Source organism: Candoia aspera, chromosome 8 (assembly GCF_035149785.1).
Source record: "Candoia aspera isolate rCanAsp1 chromosome 8, rCanAsp1.hap2, whole genome shotgun sequence".
NCBI lineage: Eukaryota > Metazoa > Chordata > Lepidosauria > Squamata > Boidae > Candoia > Candoia aspera.
Window position 1 is genome coordinate 1,558,940 of NC_086160.1, and position 17,690 is coordinate 1,576,629.

The 17,690-nt window shown below is 55.7% G+C and overlaps 2 protein-coding genes across 6 annotated transcripts in view; one reads left to right on the forward strand and one right to left on the reverse strand.

The window, feature by feature from the left end:
• Window positions 1–9,587, forward strand: part of FOXJ2 (forkhead box J2) — a 35,041-nt gene extending 25,454 nt beyond the window's left edge. For 3 of the 5 annotated variants that reach the window (XM_063310782.1, XM_063310785.1, XM_063310786.1), the window contains exons 6-11: window positions 24–222; window positions 1,184–1,459; window positions 3,254–3,355; window positions 3,501–3,701; window positions 6,788–6,886; window positions 9,448–9,587. In XM_063310782.1, coding sequence (XP_063166852.1) covers window positions 24–222; window positions 1,184–1,459; window positions 3,254–3,355; window positions 3,501–3,701; window positions 6,788–6,886; window positions 9,448–9,527 — 957 coding nt within the window. In that variant the 3' untranslated portion in view covers window positions 9,528–9,587. The remainder of the gene's footprint in view (window positions 1–23; window positions 223–1,183; window positions 1,460–3,253; window positions 3,356–3,500; window positions 3,702–6,787; window positions 6,887–9,447) is intronic. The other 2 variants (XM_063310783.1, XM_063310787.1) reach the window with 2 other exon arrangements.
• A 4,275-nt stretch (window positions 9,588–13,862) lies between these two features.
• On the reverse strand, window positions 13,863–17,181 carry C3AR1 (complement C3a receptor 1). The gene is made up of 2 exons (XM_063310335.1): window positions 17,106–17,181; window positions 13,863–15,262 (listed from the first exon to the last, which is right to left on the reverse strand). Exon 2 carries the CDS (start codon window positions 15,240–15,242, stop codon window positions 13,878–13,880), a length of 1,365 nt encoding a protein of 454 aa, XP_063166405.1. The 5' UTR covers window positions 15,243–15,262; window positions 17,106–17,181; the 3' UTR covers window positions 13,863–13,877.
• Between the last annotated feature and the right edge of the window lie 509 nt (window positions 17,182–17,690).

Here is a 17,690-nt window from a genome sequence, read left to right on the forward strand (position 1 = left end):
CATGCCCCGTTTGCCCTCCACAGCAGAGCACAGGGCCGGTGGAGGTGGCCGCCACTGTGGCGAGCGGACAAGGCCGTGAAGGGACCGATGTTCCACCTCCGCACTACAGTACCAGCAACGACTTGAAGTTCTCCTATTCTGAAATCAACTTCCAGGATCTGAGCTGGTCCTTCCGAAATCTCTACAAATCCATGCTAGAGAAGTCCTCTTCCTCCCAGCATGGTGAGTGGCAGGGCCCGAGTGGGGAGAGGATAGTCAGTTGCAGCTGAGAACGCCGGCGGCGGCAGCGGCAGCGGCAACCCCCCCGGCTCCTCTGATCTCAGCTGGGCTGCTCTTGCCGGTTCCTTCAGGATGGCGGGGGGTTCCCTTCACGAACAGGGCTGCTGGCATGAAGTGGCAGCTTCACTGGCGATTTGGAGGAGGCCTCTGTCTGCCACCCCCGTCTCGCCTGCTATTTTAGGAAACGAGAACAATGGGCAGCGGCTGCCCAGGACTCTCCCTGGAAGCGAGTCCGTGGGGAAGGGTCAGGGAGGGAGCGTCGTCAGCGTGGGCTGGGAGTGGCGCCTTGCTCTTTTGTGGATGACCCTCTGCCCCGTTTTGGGCAGGGGCAAACCCTTCGGCCCCCAGCAGCCACACATCCACCTTCCGAGATCACTCCCGGCCCGGGGGGGCACCCCCTTGGGGCCCATGTCAAGTGGGGGGGTGGGCTGTGGCACACACGCTTCCCTGCTTCTCTGAAGCCCGAGGGGCTGCCCACGTTTCTCGCCGGAAAGGAGGGTCTGCCTGGAGGAAAAAGGACCCGCAGCGCAGCCGGGTTGGGCAGACCGTCAGAAACGGGAGTTACTGCACAGTATGATCAAAGAAGTCAAGATGGTGCGACACACGTGAAAAACAGGCAGAGCTTTGATCACGCCATTGTGGCCACTCTCTTGACTTCTTTGACCACACGCTGCAGATATCCCTGACCTGGACCCGATTGCAGACAGGAAACGGATCGCTTTCCCAACACCAGGGATTCCGTTACACCCCCAGAGGCCACCCCTTGTCAAGGGCAGCGCCTGTCTCGGGAGGGAAGAACAGCCTGCCAGAGACGTGGCCGCCAGTCGCAGGGGTTGGGGGCGGGAGCGCCACTTGCCGTTGCTCCCGTTTCAGCACTGAGTGTTACCTCTTGATTTCCCTCCAGATTTCTCCTCCCTGCTGGGGGAGATGCAGCCCTCCAACCACGGCTACTACATGTACCAGCAGCCGCAGGGGCCTCCCTCTGTCGGAGCCGCACCGCCCCTCCACACCCCGACCTCCGAGGGCTGCCCATCCCAGGGTAGCAAGCAGGGGGGGGATGGCTACGGCCCCCCGCCCGTGATGTCTCTGCACCCCTCGGCCCTGCAGCACGGAGGGTATCACCAGCACCCCCACCCCCACCAGCCACCACCACAGGCTTCCCTCAACAACACCAGCTTTGGTGAGTTCCAGCCTGGAGAGGAGGGTCCACTTTGCGAGGCGTGGGGCTGTCTTTTTGGCCCTCAGGGCCCTGGGGGGCAAGGTTACATTTTGTGGCGCAGCTTTAAGAATGTAGCACGCACAGGTGAAAAAGGCACGTGCAAAAAGCTGAGCAGTCTGGAGCCAGAGCAGTTGTGGCCCTCTTGGCGTTCGCTCGAGAACAAGCCCGATTTTTCTTTGCAGAGACAAGAGGAGTAATCCATAGTTCAGGGTTGTCCACAGGGCTGGGTAGAAAAAAGCCAAGATGGCAGCCCATAGTGTGATCGATGCATGGCGTTTTTACCCCACCCTTCAGGACCTGCTAGAATCTGCCCTTCCTTCGAGCATTTTCCTTTTCTCTGAGCAGTGGAAAAAATACAGGTGCCTGCCAAGTGCAGGTATCTTTGATCTGCATAGCTACCACATAGATTGGAATTGTTCGGTACAGAGGGGAATTAAAACTGAGGCCTCCAACAATCTAGGCAGAGATTCTTCTAGGGTGGGCTACTCACCTCCTAAAGACAAACTGAGATGGCTGTTATTAATCTGCACTGTGGATGTGGATCGTAGCTGCTCTGGGAGCAGTCCAGAAGCTTCAGCAACTGCAGAGGGTTTGCTTGTGTGAGACTGGTCACGCTTCAGCGGTAAGAAGGAAGAACCTCTTCGCCCAGTTGCGGATGTTTGGGACGTGGTAGCCGACTGGCCTGGTTTTGCAAGGGGACTGGAGGAGTTTGGGAAAGTCAGGCTGGCTTGGTGGCTGCTAGCATTCAGGCCTCTGCTGTACTTCCTTCTGCATCGTTAGCAGATGGGCTGGAATGGTGGCCTCTGGGAGGCAGCACGGAAGGTGGCTGGTGTCCGGCAGCTGGGCTTGTGGGCTTTCCAAGCCCCTCCCATTGGCCAGTGGACTAGATGAGCCTCAGGGCGCGTCTGACATTCTGATCTTCGTTCTTCAAAGATTTGCATTGGCTCTCTGCTAGCTTTCTATTTGCTCAAAGTGCTGAGGTTTGCATAAAAGCCTAAATCAGGGCCTTCCAGGTGCCACAGAACAGCCATGGAGGCTGGGGATCCCAGAGGTGTCGGATGAGGGATGCTGGGCAGGGTCTGGAAGCCCCTTGATCCCGACTTCTGTTCTCAGTGCTTTGGTCCAAGCTGCAGGAGGGAAGGACGGTCTCTTTCCACTGCTGCTTGGCTGCACTGATTATAAGATGGTTGCTCATTCGATGGACCTGTCTCAAGAGCCCCTTCTCTGAGGGGAAGATTTTTCAGTAGCAGTGGCCGTTTTCAAAGAATATGTCTGGCGTTAACCCTGCTGTCACTTGGGGTCATTAATATGGGCCAAAACTGGGGACCAAACTGGAAGAAAGCCATCTTTATCTGAACAAATCTTCCAGCCTCGTGGCTCTCAGGTTCCTGTTCCAGCCAGCGCCCCTCCGTCCTTGGAGATCCTCTGGGCCCAGAGGAGGAGAGGGGCTGCTCACCAGGAGAAGAACAGGGGTGTCGGGCTAGAACAGGGTGCTCTTCTGGCTGCTGAAGATTTGAGGGAGGCATTCAAAACTTGTTGCCTAATGGCTATTTTTAACATGACAGAAAGGAGAGAAATCATATTAGTTGTATTTAGTGTAAAATAAATGGAGATAGGATTTTACCCCGGTTCCACTCCATAATGTTGGGGCTCGGCTTGACAATCCAGACATTGCCCGGTGGTAAAATAGAAGGTCTGGGGAACGAAGGGGCAGCAGCACGTCATGGGTCCTGTTTTGTGTCCTCCGTTTCCTAGCATTTCCCTCTGACTGGTGCTCCAACATTGATTCTCTGAAAGAAAGCTTCAAGATGGTCAATCGACTCAACTGGTCCAGCATTGAACACTCCCAGTTCTCAGGTGGGCAGCCTTCCCCTTAGGGTGGCTCCCTCCTGGGGGGCAGACAGGGCCCTCTGCGGGCTTTGATGTCAGTGTGGAGGGTGGGTGGGAAGAAGAGGTGCCCTTGAGGCGTGCAGAGCAGTGATTCCTGCTTTCTCCCCTGCAGAGTTAATGGAGAGCCTGCGCCAGGCGGAACGCAAGAACTGGTCCTTAGATCAGCACCACATTGCCAACCTCTGTGACTCCCTGAATCATTTTCTCACCCAGACCGGGCAGCTCCCTCACCTGGGAGGCCCCCCGCAGCCCCCCCGCATCTCCGAGTCCTGTGCCATGAATAGCAACAAGCAAGACCAGCCTATGAGCCAAGGTACTGAACAGGGCATTCTGGGAAGGGTCCTGCTGCAGGGCAGTCTGGGAAAGAAGTGGGATGGAACTGACGAGACAGCGCCGTCCCTTCTGCTGCCAAGCCCCCGGGCGTCCTTTTGAGGCAAGGCAGAACCGAACCTCGGGTTCTTTGCAGGGAAGAGCAGAGAAGCCCTGGCTGCTTTGGACTCCGCGGGCTGCTCAGTAGCCAGACCGCCTCTCTGAACGCAGCAAAGCGGACTCAGCGGTGCCGGGTGCTGCTTTGGGACACGGCACATGGACGGTTGTGCGCAAGGGGTCCGTGGGTATGCCCAAAAAAGTCCCGATGGTGGCAGTGGTGCGATCGGAGCTCCCCCCGTTTCTATTCCATCCTGACATTTTTGACCAAGCCCTGTGGGCGCCCTTGGCTGTGCAGGTGGAGGAGTACGCCAGCCACAGAGCTCATGATCGGTGACCATTGCCAAGAAGGAGCAGGAGAATCCACAGAGTTAATTCCACGCAACTTAAGTAACACAACTCACTCCACGAGTGGCAGTTGTAGAACTTGGATAGCACGTTGCAGAAACTCCTGAAAAGCCCTTATTCGTTCTTCGTTAGCCCCCTTAATCGTCTGACGTACAGGTTTCCTCCGACACAGTTACGGGGAACCGTTCAGGGAGACAGCTCGACTGTGTGAATATCAAGCACGTGGATAATGGTCTTGACAAACTTGCACAGCACTCAGAAATGATTCTCTCAACCGCTCGGTCGGGCATCGGGCACAGCCACAGTGTTTTGGCTGCACTGGGGGTGACCTCTGGCAGGCTCGGGGTGGGGTGGTGCATCCAGCCTGACCCACCCGGACCTCTCAGCCACCTTCGATACCACCAGCTGTGGTATCCTTCTGGAGCAGCTTCAGGGATCAGGAGTGGAGGCCCAGGCCCATGCTTGCTTCACAGCCCTCCCCTCTTCCACCCTCTGCATCTGAAAATGATTATCCAGGCCCCTTTCTGTCAGGCTTCAGGCCTGGCCACAGTACTTCCCATGAAGCCGCTGAAGAGGTCATTTGTCGGCACGTGGCGCAGGATCGCCGGGATGCCCAATTACGTGTCTCTGCCCCGGCTGCCCAGATGACGCCACTGAGGTTCTGCCCCGGTGCCCGGAAGCTTTTGGGGCCTCAATGGGGAAGAACAGTCTCTGGCCCAGCTGGTCCGGGGACTGGGGAGTTCCCCTCCTTGACTCTGAGCAGGGCGGCTCTGCCCCTCTCGGCTTGGTGCTTGGGATCCTCCTGGGCCCACAGCGGTTGCTGGGGGAGCAGGTGGCGGGGGCCGGGGGGCCTTTGCCCATCATGGTCTTGTGCTCCAGCTGCACCCCTCCCTGGATTGGAGACCTGCTCACAGTCACTCGTGCCTTACCCCCCTCCTGGCCAAATTAACTGCAAGGTGCTCCATGCAGGCTGCCCTTGAAGACCATCCTGAGCCACCATGGTCCAGAATGTGGCGGCCTGGCTAGTGAGGGCCCTTCTTGCTACGACCATCTGACACTCTCTGGCTCCTGGCTGACGTCTGGTGTGATTCAAGGTGTCAGTTACCAGCCTGAAAGCCCTCCAGGGCATAGGTTACGGACCACCTTCTGCCCCACACGCTCAGGTCCCTTCTTTGAAAGAATGCCATTGTGAGGGACCCGGGAGGCGCACCTTCCCGGTGGTGGCCACTGCTTCTGGACGGGCCTTCCGGCAGAGACGTGCTTGGCCCCGACCCGGCCAGCCTTTAGGACCCGGCTCCTCCCGGTGCCTCTGGGTCACGATGTACTGCGGACCTGACTGGATGATGGGGTGCGAGCTGTTTGGATCACATTTTATTAATGCATTATTGTTTATCGGTTTATGTATTGTGGTTTTGTTTGTTGGGGAAAAAAATTTTTTTTGTAAGCCACCCAGACTTAGAAAATTTGATTAAGTTGGACAGCCATATAAATATGACAGACAGACAGAAATATGGAGTCCTGGGTGCTCTCTGAGCCTTGTTGTTTTCTTGCAAACGTTTCACTGCCAGACTAGGCAACATCTTCAGTGCGAGGAGGGAGTGGGCCTTGCTCTCCGCTTATATACCGTGGCCTGCCCTGCTTGTGTTGATTGCTGGCAAAGGAGTGTATGCCAGAAAATTCCTGGAAGCCTGGCACTCAGGCAAAGCAGCCATCAACAGACACATAGAGGTAAACAACATTTACATACCATTCAAAAGAGACAATAGAAGAGCCAGAAGACCAGGACACTCCCTTGCCAGCAATCAACACCCAGGTATGCAAGAATCAACACCAGATGAACCATCGAACAGCACAATGCACCCTAATCAAGGAACTATTAACTCAGGCAATCAACCAAGCAGCAAACAACAGCCCAATCAAAGAACTCCCAAGGAGAGAACAACACCCCCACCAGCACAAGCAGGGCAAGCATACCGTCCCTCTCAGTTCTGGTGGGCTGGGTAGATGTGACTGGGGAAAGGCGGTCCTTCAAATAACCTGGCCCCGAGCCATGCAGGGCTTTAAAGGTGATAACCAGCACCTTGAATTGGACCCGGAAGCAAATCGGCAGCCGATGCAGCTCCTGCAGAAGAGGTGACAGATGCCCAAATCTAGACTTGCATAAAACTGCGGGCCACCGCATTTTGAACCAACTGAAGCTTGCGGGTACTCTTCAAGGGCAGCCCCATGTACAGCACATTACAATAGTCCAAACGGGAGGTGACCAGGGCGTGGGTGACTCTGAGAAGGGTGTGTTGGTCCAGGAATGGGCACAAGTGGCGCACAACTCGCAGTCATGCAAAGGCCCTCCTGACCGCAACTGCCACCTGCTCCTCGAGCAGGAGTTGCAAGTCTGGGGGAACCCCCAGATTGCACACCAGGTCTGTCTGGGCAGTGCAACCCCATCCAGGACCAGAGATGGTAATTCTCCAGAAACCAAACAGCGCTGAACCTAGACCCACTTCATCATGGAAAGAAGTAAGCAGACAGTATAGAAACCACCCTGGTGATCTGGATCCAAGGCGGTCTGGTAGAAATGGTGCGGATTTTCAGACCTGACCCTCCCTGTTCCTCTCTTCTCCCCAGTGAACTCGTATGGCCAGCCGGCGCCTCCCCACCTGTACTCTGGGCCCTCTCCGATGTATCCGATTCCCACCCAGGACTCGCCAGGGTATAATCGTCCAGGTAAGGAAACGGCCTTGTCAGTGCCCCAAGCGCGGAGGGTGGCTGCGGCTTGAGCTGGTTGCAAATGCCTGTATTTTCCATGGCAGAATCTCAGGAGATTGGCGTTCTCTCTTAATTCCTAGTATGAACTTTTAGCCATTTTAATTCTTCAAATTAAATTAGTTTTTATTGAATTTGGGGCTTGATCAAGGGCCATCAAGGGGAGGGGAGGTGTGTGTTTGCCACTCCTGGCTATAGTTGTGTGTGGGGGTGTCTGCAAAGGTCCCACTCCCACTTGTTACACACCTCCTGGCACAAGTTCAGCATTCAGCTCCTCCTCTGTTGCATGCAGGGCATCGAAATGGGATAGGCAGCCGTGTACCACTCCAAAGTGGGCAGGGCCAAAGCGGCTTTCCATTTTGTGTGGGTGTTTTTGGGTCAGGGTTTAAAGCAGCGGTCCCCAACTCTTTTGGCACCAGGGACCAGTTTCGTGGAAGACAATTTTTCCATGGACCTGGGTGGGGGGGATGGTTTCAGGATGATTCAAGTGCATTACATTTATTGTGTACTTTATTTCTGCTGTTGCTGCAGAGCTCAGCACTTTTCCCGCCGTTGCTGCAAAACTCAGACTGCGTTCTGACAGAGAACCTTCCGCCGCTGCTGATCTGACAGGAGGCGGAGCTCAGGCGGTAATGCGAGCGATGGGGAGCAGCTGTAAGTGCAGATGAAGCTTCGCTCGCTCGCCCACCGCTCGCCTCCTGCCCTGCGGCCCGGTTCCTAACAGGCCACGGACCGGTACCAGTCCGCAGCCCGGGGGATGGGGACCCCTGGTTTAAAGTAAAAAGAGGTGCTTTAATTCATGCAGAAGCTTAAGGCACCAATTTGACTTCTTCCTGCTGCTGGACTGTAATTGTTTACTTTCACCAAGGCCCCAGGGAGAAGGACCTGTCAGGGGTGTTTGAGGTGGGTTTCTGGCTTGAGAAAGGGACTCCGGCTTCTCTGAGCTTGCAGCCTGTTGAAGACGGTTTTGGCAGGAGATGGACCTGCACGCCTTTCAGCCACCTCTCGGGACCTCCCCGAGTTCACATTCCTTTGGGGTGTTGCTCTGCAGGCGGCAGCAGTTCACAGGACCAGTGGGGCGGAAGGGGGCTTGTTTCCCCTGGCAGTAAATGCCTGTGCCCAGAAGGTGCCACTGCAGCATGCAATGGCAGCTTTGGCATCAGGTTTGGTGGAGGAGAGACCGTTGTCCACTTGGCCCCAGCCAGGTTCACTTGCTACGCGGGGAACCTGCCTGCTGCCTTCTCCGGAGAGGGAAGGGGGGCAGTTGCAGCCAGCCAGTTCTCCTGCCCAGAGGGGACTCAAGGGTGAGTGAGAAGGGAAGGGGGCTGGTAGGGAGACTTTCCTCCATGGGCATCTTGTGCCCAAAATCCAAAGGTTCCCAGTGGCTTTGAAGGGTGCAGAAAGTGTTCAGAGCCTATTGGGAAGAGAGGGCAGGTGAGAAGGTGCGTCTCAAGCGAGGCCACATCCAGAGGGGTTGGACGGCCACCCTGCGTGCAATTTGCTGCCTGCCATCTTGCCGTCCTTGGCAGCCCAGCTGCTTGTTGGCAGGTTTAGCCTATGTGGGGTAGCAGCAAATGAAAAGGCATAGGTCTCCTTTATTGGGGGTTGCACTAATTCTGTTTTTTTTTATTGTGATTTCTTTTTTGGTGGTGTGTTAGAGAAGAAGGAATCTGCAAACATGATTATTACTACTCCTCTTATCCACCCACCCACCAGTGCCTCACCTCGCGTCCAGCACTGCTTTGCGGCTCAGCAGTTTCGAGCTGGGAAGCAGATGGGAGCTCCTTCCCCTTCCTTCCCATGCAGAGCCTGGGCTCAGGGCAGTCCAGGGTCCCCTCTCACCTCCTCAGTTCATGCCTGAACTCTGGGTGGTTAGTACCTTTTTGGCTGCTCAGTATTGCTGAGAGAAATACTAAAACTCAGCAGTACAGGGAATGTACATTCTGAGAAATCGCCTTGTTTACTATTAAAAATAAAGAGGGTAGTTTTAAAAGTGATGAGTGGAAAGGGGTATAAGGGCAGTGCAGAATGCCGAATGCCATCTGGGTCAGAAGCTGGCCCACCCGGAACAGTGTTGCGACTCCCCTGCAGTGGAAAGGGTGGCTGGCCTGGCATGTCAGGGGGAGGGAACGGGGTGTGGTGCAGCCAAGGGGGCAGCCAGAGTGTCCTGGGATGCGCCAGGCAGGGAGTGGCAAGGGAAGCGGCCTTGCAGAAGAGCTTCTTACTCAGTACCAGCCTCTCAGGATTTGCAGTTTCTCTCCAACACTTTGAAAGTGCTAAAGAGAAACATGCAATCTTTAAATGGTTAACAAATTTTCAAACTTTGCAGCTAGGAAAAATAGTAAAATCTCCAGAGTATTAATACTGAAAAGTATGCTCTTCCTGCCCCTAATTCTAGAATAGAGGAACAAAAACATTTAGGGAACCTATCTTTCTGGGACATATAACTATATAATTTTAGGAACAATTCAACTTAATAAACCACTTTCTTCTCGTTTTCTTTCTTTGTTCAATTTTTTCAGGTCATCATTTGGTTTCGCGGCCACCTCCAGGTGCCCCCGAGGAGATCCCTGATGATTTCAATTGGGATTTGATCACCTAGCAAGCGAAAGACTTGGCAGCCCCTCCCTCCTGGAGGGTTGCCTGCAGGGGGAGGAAGCTGGGCGTGCTGGACCCCGTCCTGGGCCAGCACTCGGCCTCCTTCCTTGTCTGTATATAGATATATATTCTCTCCTTCAGCCAGAGAAGCTGCCACAAGATGCTGCCGAAGATAATCTTCCTTGCGCTCCTTGTTTTTACCTTCTTTTCTTCTTCTTTATTATTATATTATTATTATTATTATTATTGTTATCATCGTCATCATCATCATCATTAATTGTTGTACACAGCCCTTTTTGCTCCATCTGCCAGCTTCGGATTTTACACGTTTACTGGGTACCTTGTACGGATGAAGTTCGGAAGACCGTTCTAGTGCCAGAGGGGACCTCCAAAGGATTTCCCCTTGAGGGCCTCTTTCTCATCATCCCTTGCCTTGTACAACCCCCGTCCCTTCGAGGTGGCCAGGGACTCTGTTGATGGCTGCTGAAGTGAGTGCGCCTGTGGATCTTGAGAGTCTGTAAGAATTATGTTCTACTTAAATGTTGTATTTGGGGGGAGGGAAGTTAGACTGGTGTGAAGGAGAAATCCGCCCGCTTTCTTGTACCAGTGAGCAGCAGCGAGCGAGCGGCGGAAGGAAGAAAGGAAGGCCGGGGCAGAGGCAAGAATGGGAGGACTGGGCTTGGAGAGACCAAGAGGCCGGAATGGAAAGCAAGGATATCGTTCGACTTGCCCCTTGATGGCTGCAAGTGAGGAGGTGGTGGGGGCCGTCCCCTTGCTTTGACCCCCTGCCGTTTTGCACTCCGGCCCTTGGCAGACCAGACGTGCTGGACGGGCCTGCCTCCGCCCCACATCAGGCGGCCCGGATTCCTCAGGGCTTGCACCACACCCTTCTTCTCCTGTTGTCTTCCCTCTGAAGGCAGCCAGGCTCTTATTTGAATATGCAGATGACAGACAAATCAAGAAGTACTCTTCTCCCCTTCAAGGTTTTTTTTTTAAACTTCTGAATTTTACTTCCCCTCATTTTGCTGGAAAACGCTGTGACTGGTGATGCAAAAATGGAAGCCAAGGTTTCTTTCCTCTGCCTGGCACAGCTAAGCAAGTGATGCTTCCTGTGTGGTGGATAAAATGAGACAGAAAGAGGAACGTGACCCCAGGCAGAACTCGGAGGACGCAGATTTGAACCTCTCCCATTGTGGGGAAAGGCCTGCAGCAAGGTGCCTGTCTCTGCAGGAGATGTGTGAATGGGAAGGGAAGCTGGAAGCCCCCTTCCGCTTCAGGGAGAATCAGGAACGGCAGATGCCCGATTGTGTGGAGGCCCCTCCAAGCAAGGGGGTGGCAGAATGTGCCCACCTGGGATCCAATTTTGAGCTGGCTCTGGCTGGGTGGACCCAATGCGCTGCTTGGTTTTCTGTTTCTAGTGTGTTTCTCTGTTGCCAGACCTCTTGTTGCCCTGCATGCCCTTCCAGCTGCAAGCCTGCTTTGTGGGGGTGGGGGTGGGGGGAGAACCAGGTTGGAAGCAAAACCATCAGGGGGATGTGCTGTGACGGGTGGGAAGGTTCTAGGTTCTCGTGGCGTTGCTTGGAACTCTCTGTTGCGGAGGGAGGGAGGGAGGGAGGGAGGGAGGGAATTTTGGCGCACGGGGGCATCTGCCTCCTGTCGCGAGAACGCTGCCAGGAGCAGGGCACAGGGATGACTTCTCCAGGTTTTGGGCAGGGCGGCTTCTGAGCAGAAGTCCCCCAAAGGGTCACTCAGGGAGGCAGAGATTATCCATTAGGCTCTTCATTCATAGTCAGTTGCGCCTTTTTGCATATGTAAATATATGCCGGTCAGTGTGCAAACTGGTCTCCTCCCTTTTTCTCTGGGTAAATAAATGGCATCATCGTGGAGTGAGGATTTGATCTGTGGAAGTGCCCTGCGAGCGGGTGACCCAGCCTGCCTGGGAAAGGGGTCAGCTTGGAGGACTGGCCGGCCTGCCCGCCTGCCTGCCCGCCCAGGAGAGGGATCCTTCGCCTGCCCGTTGCTCTGTGTGGTCCACAATGCTTTATGTTGAGGAGAGGGGAGTGGCCTCACAAAATTATTTTTGTGCATGCTTTCTTAATTAAAAAAGTGAATGTTTATGGTTTAACCATTTTGGTGCCCCTGTTTTAATTTGTGGCAGATTGCAGGTACACGTATTGGCCTTAGATTTTGGAGAAGCCTCCTTAGTCCTTATTGCAAGAAAGCCTACAGTTTAAATATAACTTGGAATCCAGATCAGTCCTTGAACGTAGCCCCGCTCCTTGTCAGGGTCTCCGCTCAAAGGAAGGGTCCTGCACGGCGGGTGGCTTTGACAAGAACGGGGGAGAACTGAGCTTCCTGAGGGATTGGGCCGCCTTTTCCTATAAAGCGTCTGTCTTGTCGCCCCTTAAAGGTGGCGGCCGAAGCTTTGGGGGACTCGCGTCCCTTTGCTGGGCGCCGGGAGCGCTACCCGGAGAGGATACCCTGCGCCCCCTGAGGGGACCGAGGGCGCAAAATCCTGGGCAGGAACCGGTTTGGGTTGGCGGAGGGAGGAGGTGTTCTGCGGAACTGGGATGCTGAGCGTTTCTCCTTTCCCTTTTACTTCTCCTAGTGGGGCCCTGCCCCTAAACCGCCATGCACGGAGTTTCCCTTTCTGTGTGTGTTAAGAGCCACCCCGAAGAATACTGAGGGTCGTTGGGGGATCCCCGTTTCCGCTCCTCTGGTGGGCACGTCGACGTTTTAGTAGCCCCCCATCTCACACCCCTGGCCCTCCCGTTTTTACGGAGGCGGGTTCCCCTTCCGGACACGAGCGGCCCCGGGGTGGCCAGGCCGTCTCCACCCATCCAAGGGCCTAGAAGGGTCGGCGCTCGGCTTTGGGGGAACAGGAGAGAGTCGGCGGAGGGGGGGGGGTCTTACAAGCCGGTTGGTCGCACAAGCCCCTTCCCCCTGTTCGCGTCCCGGGTAGGGGGCTCCAGACCTGAAGGCCCTTTGAGCCCGTCCGGGGCGGGGAGTCTCGCTGCGGAGGACTCGCGGGTGCACGCGCGACCCGGAGGGAGTGCGGCTGAGCGTCAGCAAAGGAACCCCAGACCGTGGCTAAGAAGAAACTGCCGAGGCTGACTGGCGAAGGGGGGGCTGCTGCGGAGGGGGGCGGGTTCTCGGTGGGTATCCGGAGGGTTGCCAGCCCCTCCGGCACCGGACGAGCCGAGGGCGCGCGGGCAGAGCGAGCTGGCCCGACTAGAAGCGGGTTTTGCCTCGCCGAGTGGGCAGAAAGCAGAGTGCAGGGTGCCCCGCGAGGCTTCGGCTCAGCCCGGGACGGGGGCGGCGGCGGACCCCGACCTCCTCCGGGGACGGCTGGGTGGGGAGGGCCTGCCTCGGAGGCGTCCCGCTGCGTGGCCGGGAGGGAGGGAGGGAGGTGGGGCGAGCCGAACGGACCCCGTGGACGAGCGGACTGAAGACCCGTTCCCTGCCTCCTGCGGGAACCTCCGGGGCCGTTTGCTTTGGTCGAAAGGTGCAGCGGCCGACGCCCCTCCCGGAGGATCGGTGGGGGAGGCAGGCCACCCCCTCGCCGTCCCGCCGCTCCACAGCAAGGGGAGCCCGCCTCGAACCAGATCGGAAACGGACCAAGAAACTAAAGCGGTCTTTGAGAGCGCCGCGTGGTTTATTTTTCATGTGTACAGTAAAAAGCACAAGAAAGGAAAATATCGCTAACGCATTAAAATATTCCCACCGCACCGCACCACCCTCATCCTAACATTAAGCCCCGAAGCTAATAGGCGTCTTGCAACTCCTCTACAGGCGCTCGGACTTTGAGACGCCTTGGCGGGAAGCAAGCGCCGGTGAGCGGCCCAGAAGTTGCCTCCTGTAGCACGCTTCGCGATGCCGCAGAACCGCGGGTGGGGTTTGGCCGCTCGCGCCCCGGCGCAAAAGCAGAGCGGCTCCCTCCCGCAGCCCTAGGCTCGGCACGCCCTCCCGTCCTCAGTCTGTATTCCCGGCTGAATAGGGCGAACGGGCGTCGTCTTCCTCGGCGCTGGCTGACGTTTGCCTCTGCTTGCATAAAACCAGCAGCTGGATTTCTTTCTAAGGCAGCTGGCAGAACTCTTGCAGAAGCGGTGGCAACTGAAGGAATGGATCTTCTTGGTGAGCACTCGCTCATCTTTTTTTTAACATCTAAAAGGTACTTGAAAAATACTCCTTTCTTATCACTAAAATACTAGAGGTTTAAGCCATTTAAAACAACCTAGTTAAAACAACTGCAAAAGGTTACTGGAAGAAGCAGAGATTGCAATCCTAGCTAGTGTCCCCTCTCTGACTCAGCTACCGAATTCACAGAACGTTTGGGTTGCCCGGAAGATCTACCTTAGAGGACCGTGTCATTGTCGACTGTAGTCGTCTTGCTTTTGTCCTGGGAACAGACTGGCGAGGAGGGTTCAACAAAGGCCACCTCGAAGATCTCTTGCACCGTCTGGCAGACCTTTTCCCTGAAATTTTGCCCCATGAAGACATAAAGAAGAGGGTTGATGCAGCTGTTGGCATAAGCGAGGGCGATGAACACACTGTCCCACAAAAGCAGGGCCTGGTGAAATGATGTCTGGGGGGGAGCCAGGAGGAGCAGCACCCCACTGATGTGGTAGGGGGCCCAGCAGAGGAAAAAAGTGGCTACCACCAGCAGGATCACCTGCAGAGCCTTCCTGCGAGGCCCCACAATGTGTTTTTTGAGCATCTTCTGTGCAATGAGAGTATAGGAAGTCACCATGACTGCAAAAGGAAGCAGGAAACCAAAAACAGTTCTGATGATGGTGACGGACACGAGGGCATCCGGTGGTTGGGCTTCGGGGAGATAATCTTGGATTTCCATTGCACGATCGCTAGCAGATGGGTCATCTAACTGAGAAATACTGGCCGTAGGCGTACTTGCACGGATTCTGGAATAGTCATGCAGAGTGGAAGGAGGGTGGGAAACAGCTGTCATCAAGGAATCCGGCTCCATCTTGATTCCATGGTATACACCCAAAGGCACAGCTGCATTTCTTTTGGTTGCATTTACAATGGTGTAGGTAGGGTGCAGATCCGGAATCCCACCTGTGAAGATGCCCCCATAGATGCCTTCGGCCTCCAGGGTGGGATGTTTGGTGGGAATCGTCTCCTCTATTAGATCATCCAACCACTCAGACTCATCATGCTTCCCCATGTTCCAATTGTTGACACACCTGATATTGCCAAATTCATCCTCCATGGTCTCCCGGTAGAAGAAGGCAGGACAACACATAATGAAGGCGAGGATCCAGATCCCACCACATATCATGGATGCAAACCTTACTGTCCGGTGGTTCTGACACCAGACAGGTTTCATCACCAGGAGACACCTGTCAATACTGATGGTGGTGAGGAGGAAGATGCTGGCAAACATGTTGAAAATAATGGCTGAGGGGATAATCTTGCAGAGAAACCAGCCAAATGGCCAACTCTCATGGAGAGCCAGTTGAGCAATGGAGAAAGGCAGAGAGAGGCAACAGACAAGGTCAGCAATTGCCAGGTGGAGGAACCAAACTGTGTTCACCGTTTGCTTCATCTTCAGGGCAATCACCCAGATGACCAGGCTGTTTCCGGGAAAGCCCAAGAGGAAGGTGATGGAGAAGACGGTCAGAGAGCTGACAGAGGTGGAAGGTAACAGGAAAGGATCACTGTTTTCGTTTAAACTGTCATTCGCTGGCAACGGAGCCATCTTCTTTTAAAAACAGAAACCTAAAAAAAATTGTGAATTATTATTCCAAAGTTTCTTGGACCGCAAGTAGATGCTGGATATTGCAAGCGCTGCCTTCCTCAGCTCAGAGATGGGCCTTTGGCGAGCAACATTTCCAGGCCTTGACCTTGCCCAGCTTTGTGGGGGAGACGTTCTTGGGGCGGCTGACAAGTCTCCCCTTTGAGGACAAGGCTCCCGCAGCTCCTCTTATCCTTCAGAGAAAGAGGCCCTCGCCCACCGACCTGACCTGGAGGATGGATGGCAGCCAGCTGTGTCCTAACTTAGAGCGAAGGCAGTGAGTTGGTCTCTGGTGTTTATTGAATGCTCTAGCAGATAGAATCCTGCCAAACTGAAGGAGCATGGGAAACCCACATAGATAACCCAAAACTCAAGGGGGGTCTGCTCTGAGTTTCTCTGAAGGACAGTTCAAAGCCTCTAAACTACGCATGCGTTTTCCCCTCTGGATAGGGGCCCCCTGCTGCTGGCCATCCCTACTCATGACAAGCTGAGGGGATGTTTACGTTGCTTTCCGACCACAAGGGTTATGGCACTGGCTAGGTGGCTCCGTTTTCTAAGTGCCAAGAGGTTTTATACACCTGGCCTGTAAGGGAGATTGTTTTAATTAATCCAGAAACCTGAGTAGAAGTAGAGCATTCTATTTTTTAACTGCAAAAACCTAGTTTTTCTCTACTGGGCAGTGGTGAGACGTACTTCAGGATGGCAGAGGAGACCCAACTGTTGGGAGGTCCTCCTGCAGTCTGCCACTGTAGAAGCTTCCTAATCTTTCAGCCTGTGAATCGCACTGCTTCTTGCCACTGACCAGGCTCTCTGGACCTGATGGCTCCCAAACCTCCTTTTGTGGCCCAAGGCCACACGACTGGACTGTGGAAATCCCCCGAGTGTGGGCAGCACACTATCTACCAAGACCTGGCCATATAAATCAGGAGGATTAACCAGACTGCGCTGATGAGTGTACCTAAAACCACCATTCCCCAGCTTGAGAAAATGGTGTGTGTGTGTGTGGCAGGGAGAAAGCTCAGCTGTCGCTTGTGCAGTGTAATTGCTGACCATCTCAAACAGAAGCTAAAGACAAGAAGAGGCATCTCCCGGCCACAAGCAGCTTCACGCCTGTGGACTAAGGTGGAAGCGTGACTGTTAAAACAAACTTAATTAGTCAACATAATGGCCTGCATCAAGTGTGCACCTCCCTTCTGCAAAGGCCATGCCTCGTCCTTCCTCCAGGGCTCTCCAGAGCTCTTCCCTTTTCCTTCTGTGCCTGTGTGGCACTGGGAGACAGGCGAGAGAGGGCACGGGGCTGACCTCTGAATGTTAAAATAAAACTAAAAGGGAGGGGCCGACTTATTTATTTATTTAACTTATCACCACCCATCTCCCCCACAAGGATGCCCTCCCTCTCCTGGTCTGCGGGCGGTGGGGAGGCAAGTCGCCAAGGCTGGGTCAGAGGAGCAGCCCTGCATTTCGTTCTGGCTCTTTTCAGCCAGGCCCCGCTGCTTAGCACAAGCCCCGGGGACTGCAAGGAGCCAAGAAGGGTCTGTGGCCCTCAGACTTCGTTTTTACCAAGGCGCAGTTTTTCCTTGCAGGGATGGTCTCACAGGTAGGAGGCAACTATTTGGTTCAAACGGGAAGGGAAGCTACTTTAGCTGCTGCTTGAACGTAAAGACAGAGCTGAACGTAGGTCGAGGGAGAGATTTTACTACCCTAGAGAGCGCCCCTGGCTTCCCAACGGATTCCCGCCGCTGGGAAGGGCTGGCAGCGCCCCCGTGCCCTCCTCCGCCCCCCAGCAGCCTCTCCCGCCCACTGATGCACCTGCCCCGGGGCCCCCACCTTGGCTCCCGGGAGAAGGCTCCACGCTCGCCGCCGACCACCGCCGCCGGGCTGCCCTGCTTCTGCTCCGGGGAGGAAATGACAGCTGCCTCCACAAGCACTTTTGAAGCCGGAGCCAGCTCGCCAGTTCCTCTTTTGCCAAACGGGGACGGCCGAGAAAAGGGCCACTCCCCAAAGGCAGAGCCCCGGGGAGGGCGGAGGGCGGGCATCCAGAGGGGTCCCGGTCCCCGGCACCGAGCCGGAGCGCATCCGAGCGGCGAGTTCGGAAGAGGAACCCCCGCGGGGTTCCCCAGGCCGCCTCGGGGGCATTTTAGGGCACCCCGCTGGGCAGGCTTGGGCCGCCGTCGGTTGGGGAGAAGGTCGGGGCTTCCCCGCGGCCGTGGGGAGGGGGCCTGCTCGAGAGCGCGCCTCGGACCGGGAGCGTCCTTCCGCTCCGGGGCGCCTGGAGGGCCTCCTTCCTCCCCCCGGCCCACCGGGAGCCCCCTGCTCCCAGCCCAGCGAGGGGGCGGCGGCGGGGGGGGGCGGGGCGCAGCACGTGCGGAGGGAGGGAGCGCCCCGCCCCGCCCCCGCCCCCGGGGAACGCCC

What these genes read in the sequence shown, in the direction of transcription:
- C3AR1 (XM_063310335.1), bottom strand. Translation starts at nt 15,242, where the DNA reads ATGGCTCCGTTGCCAGCGAATGACAGTTTAAACGAAAACAGTGATCCT.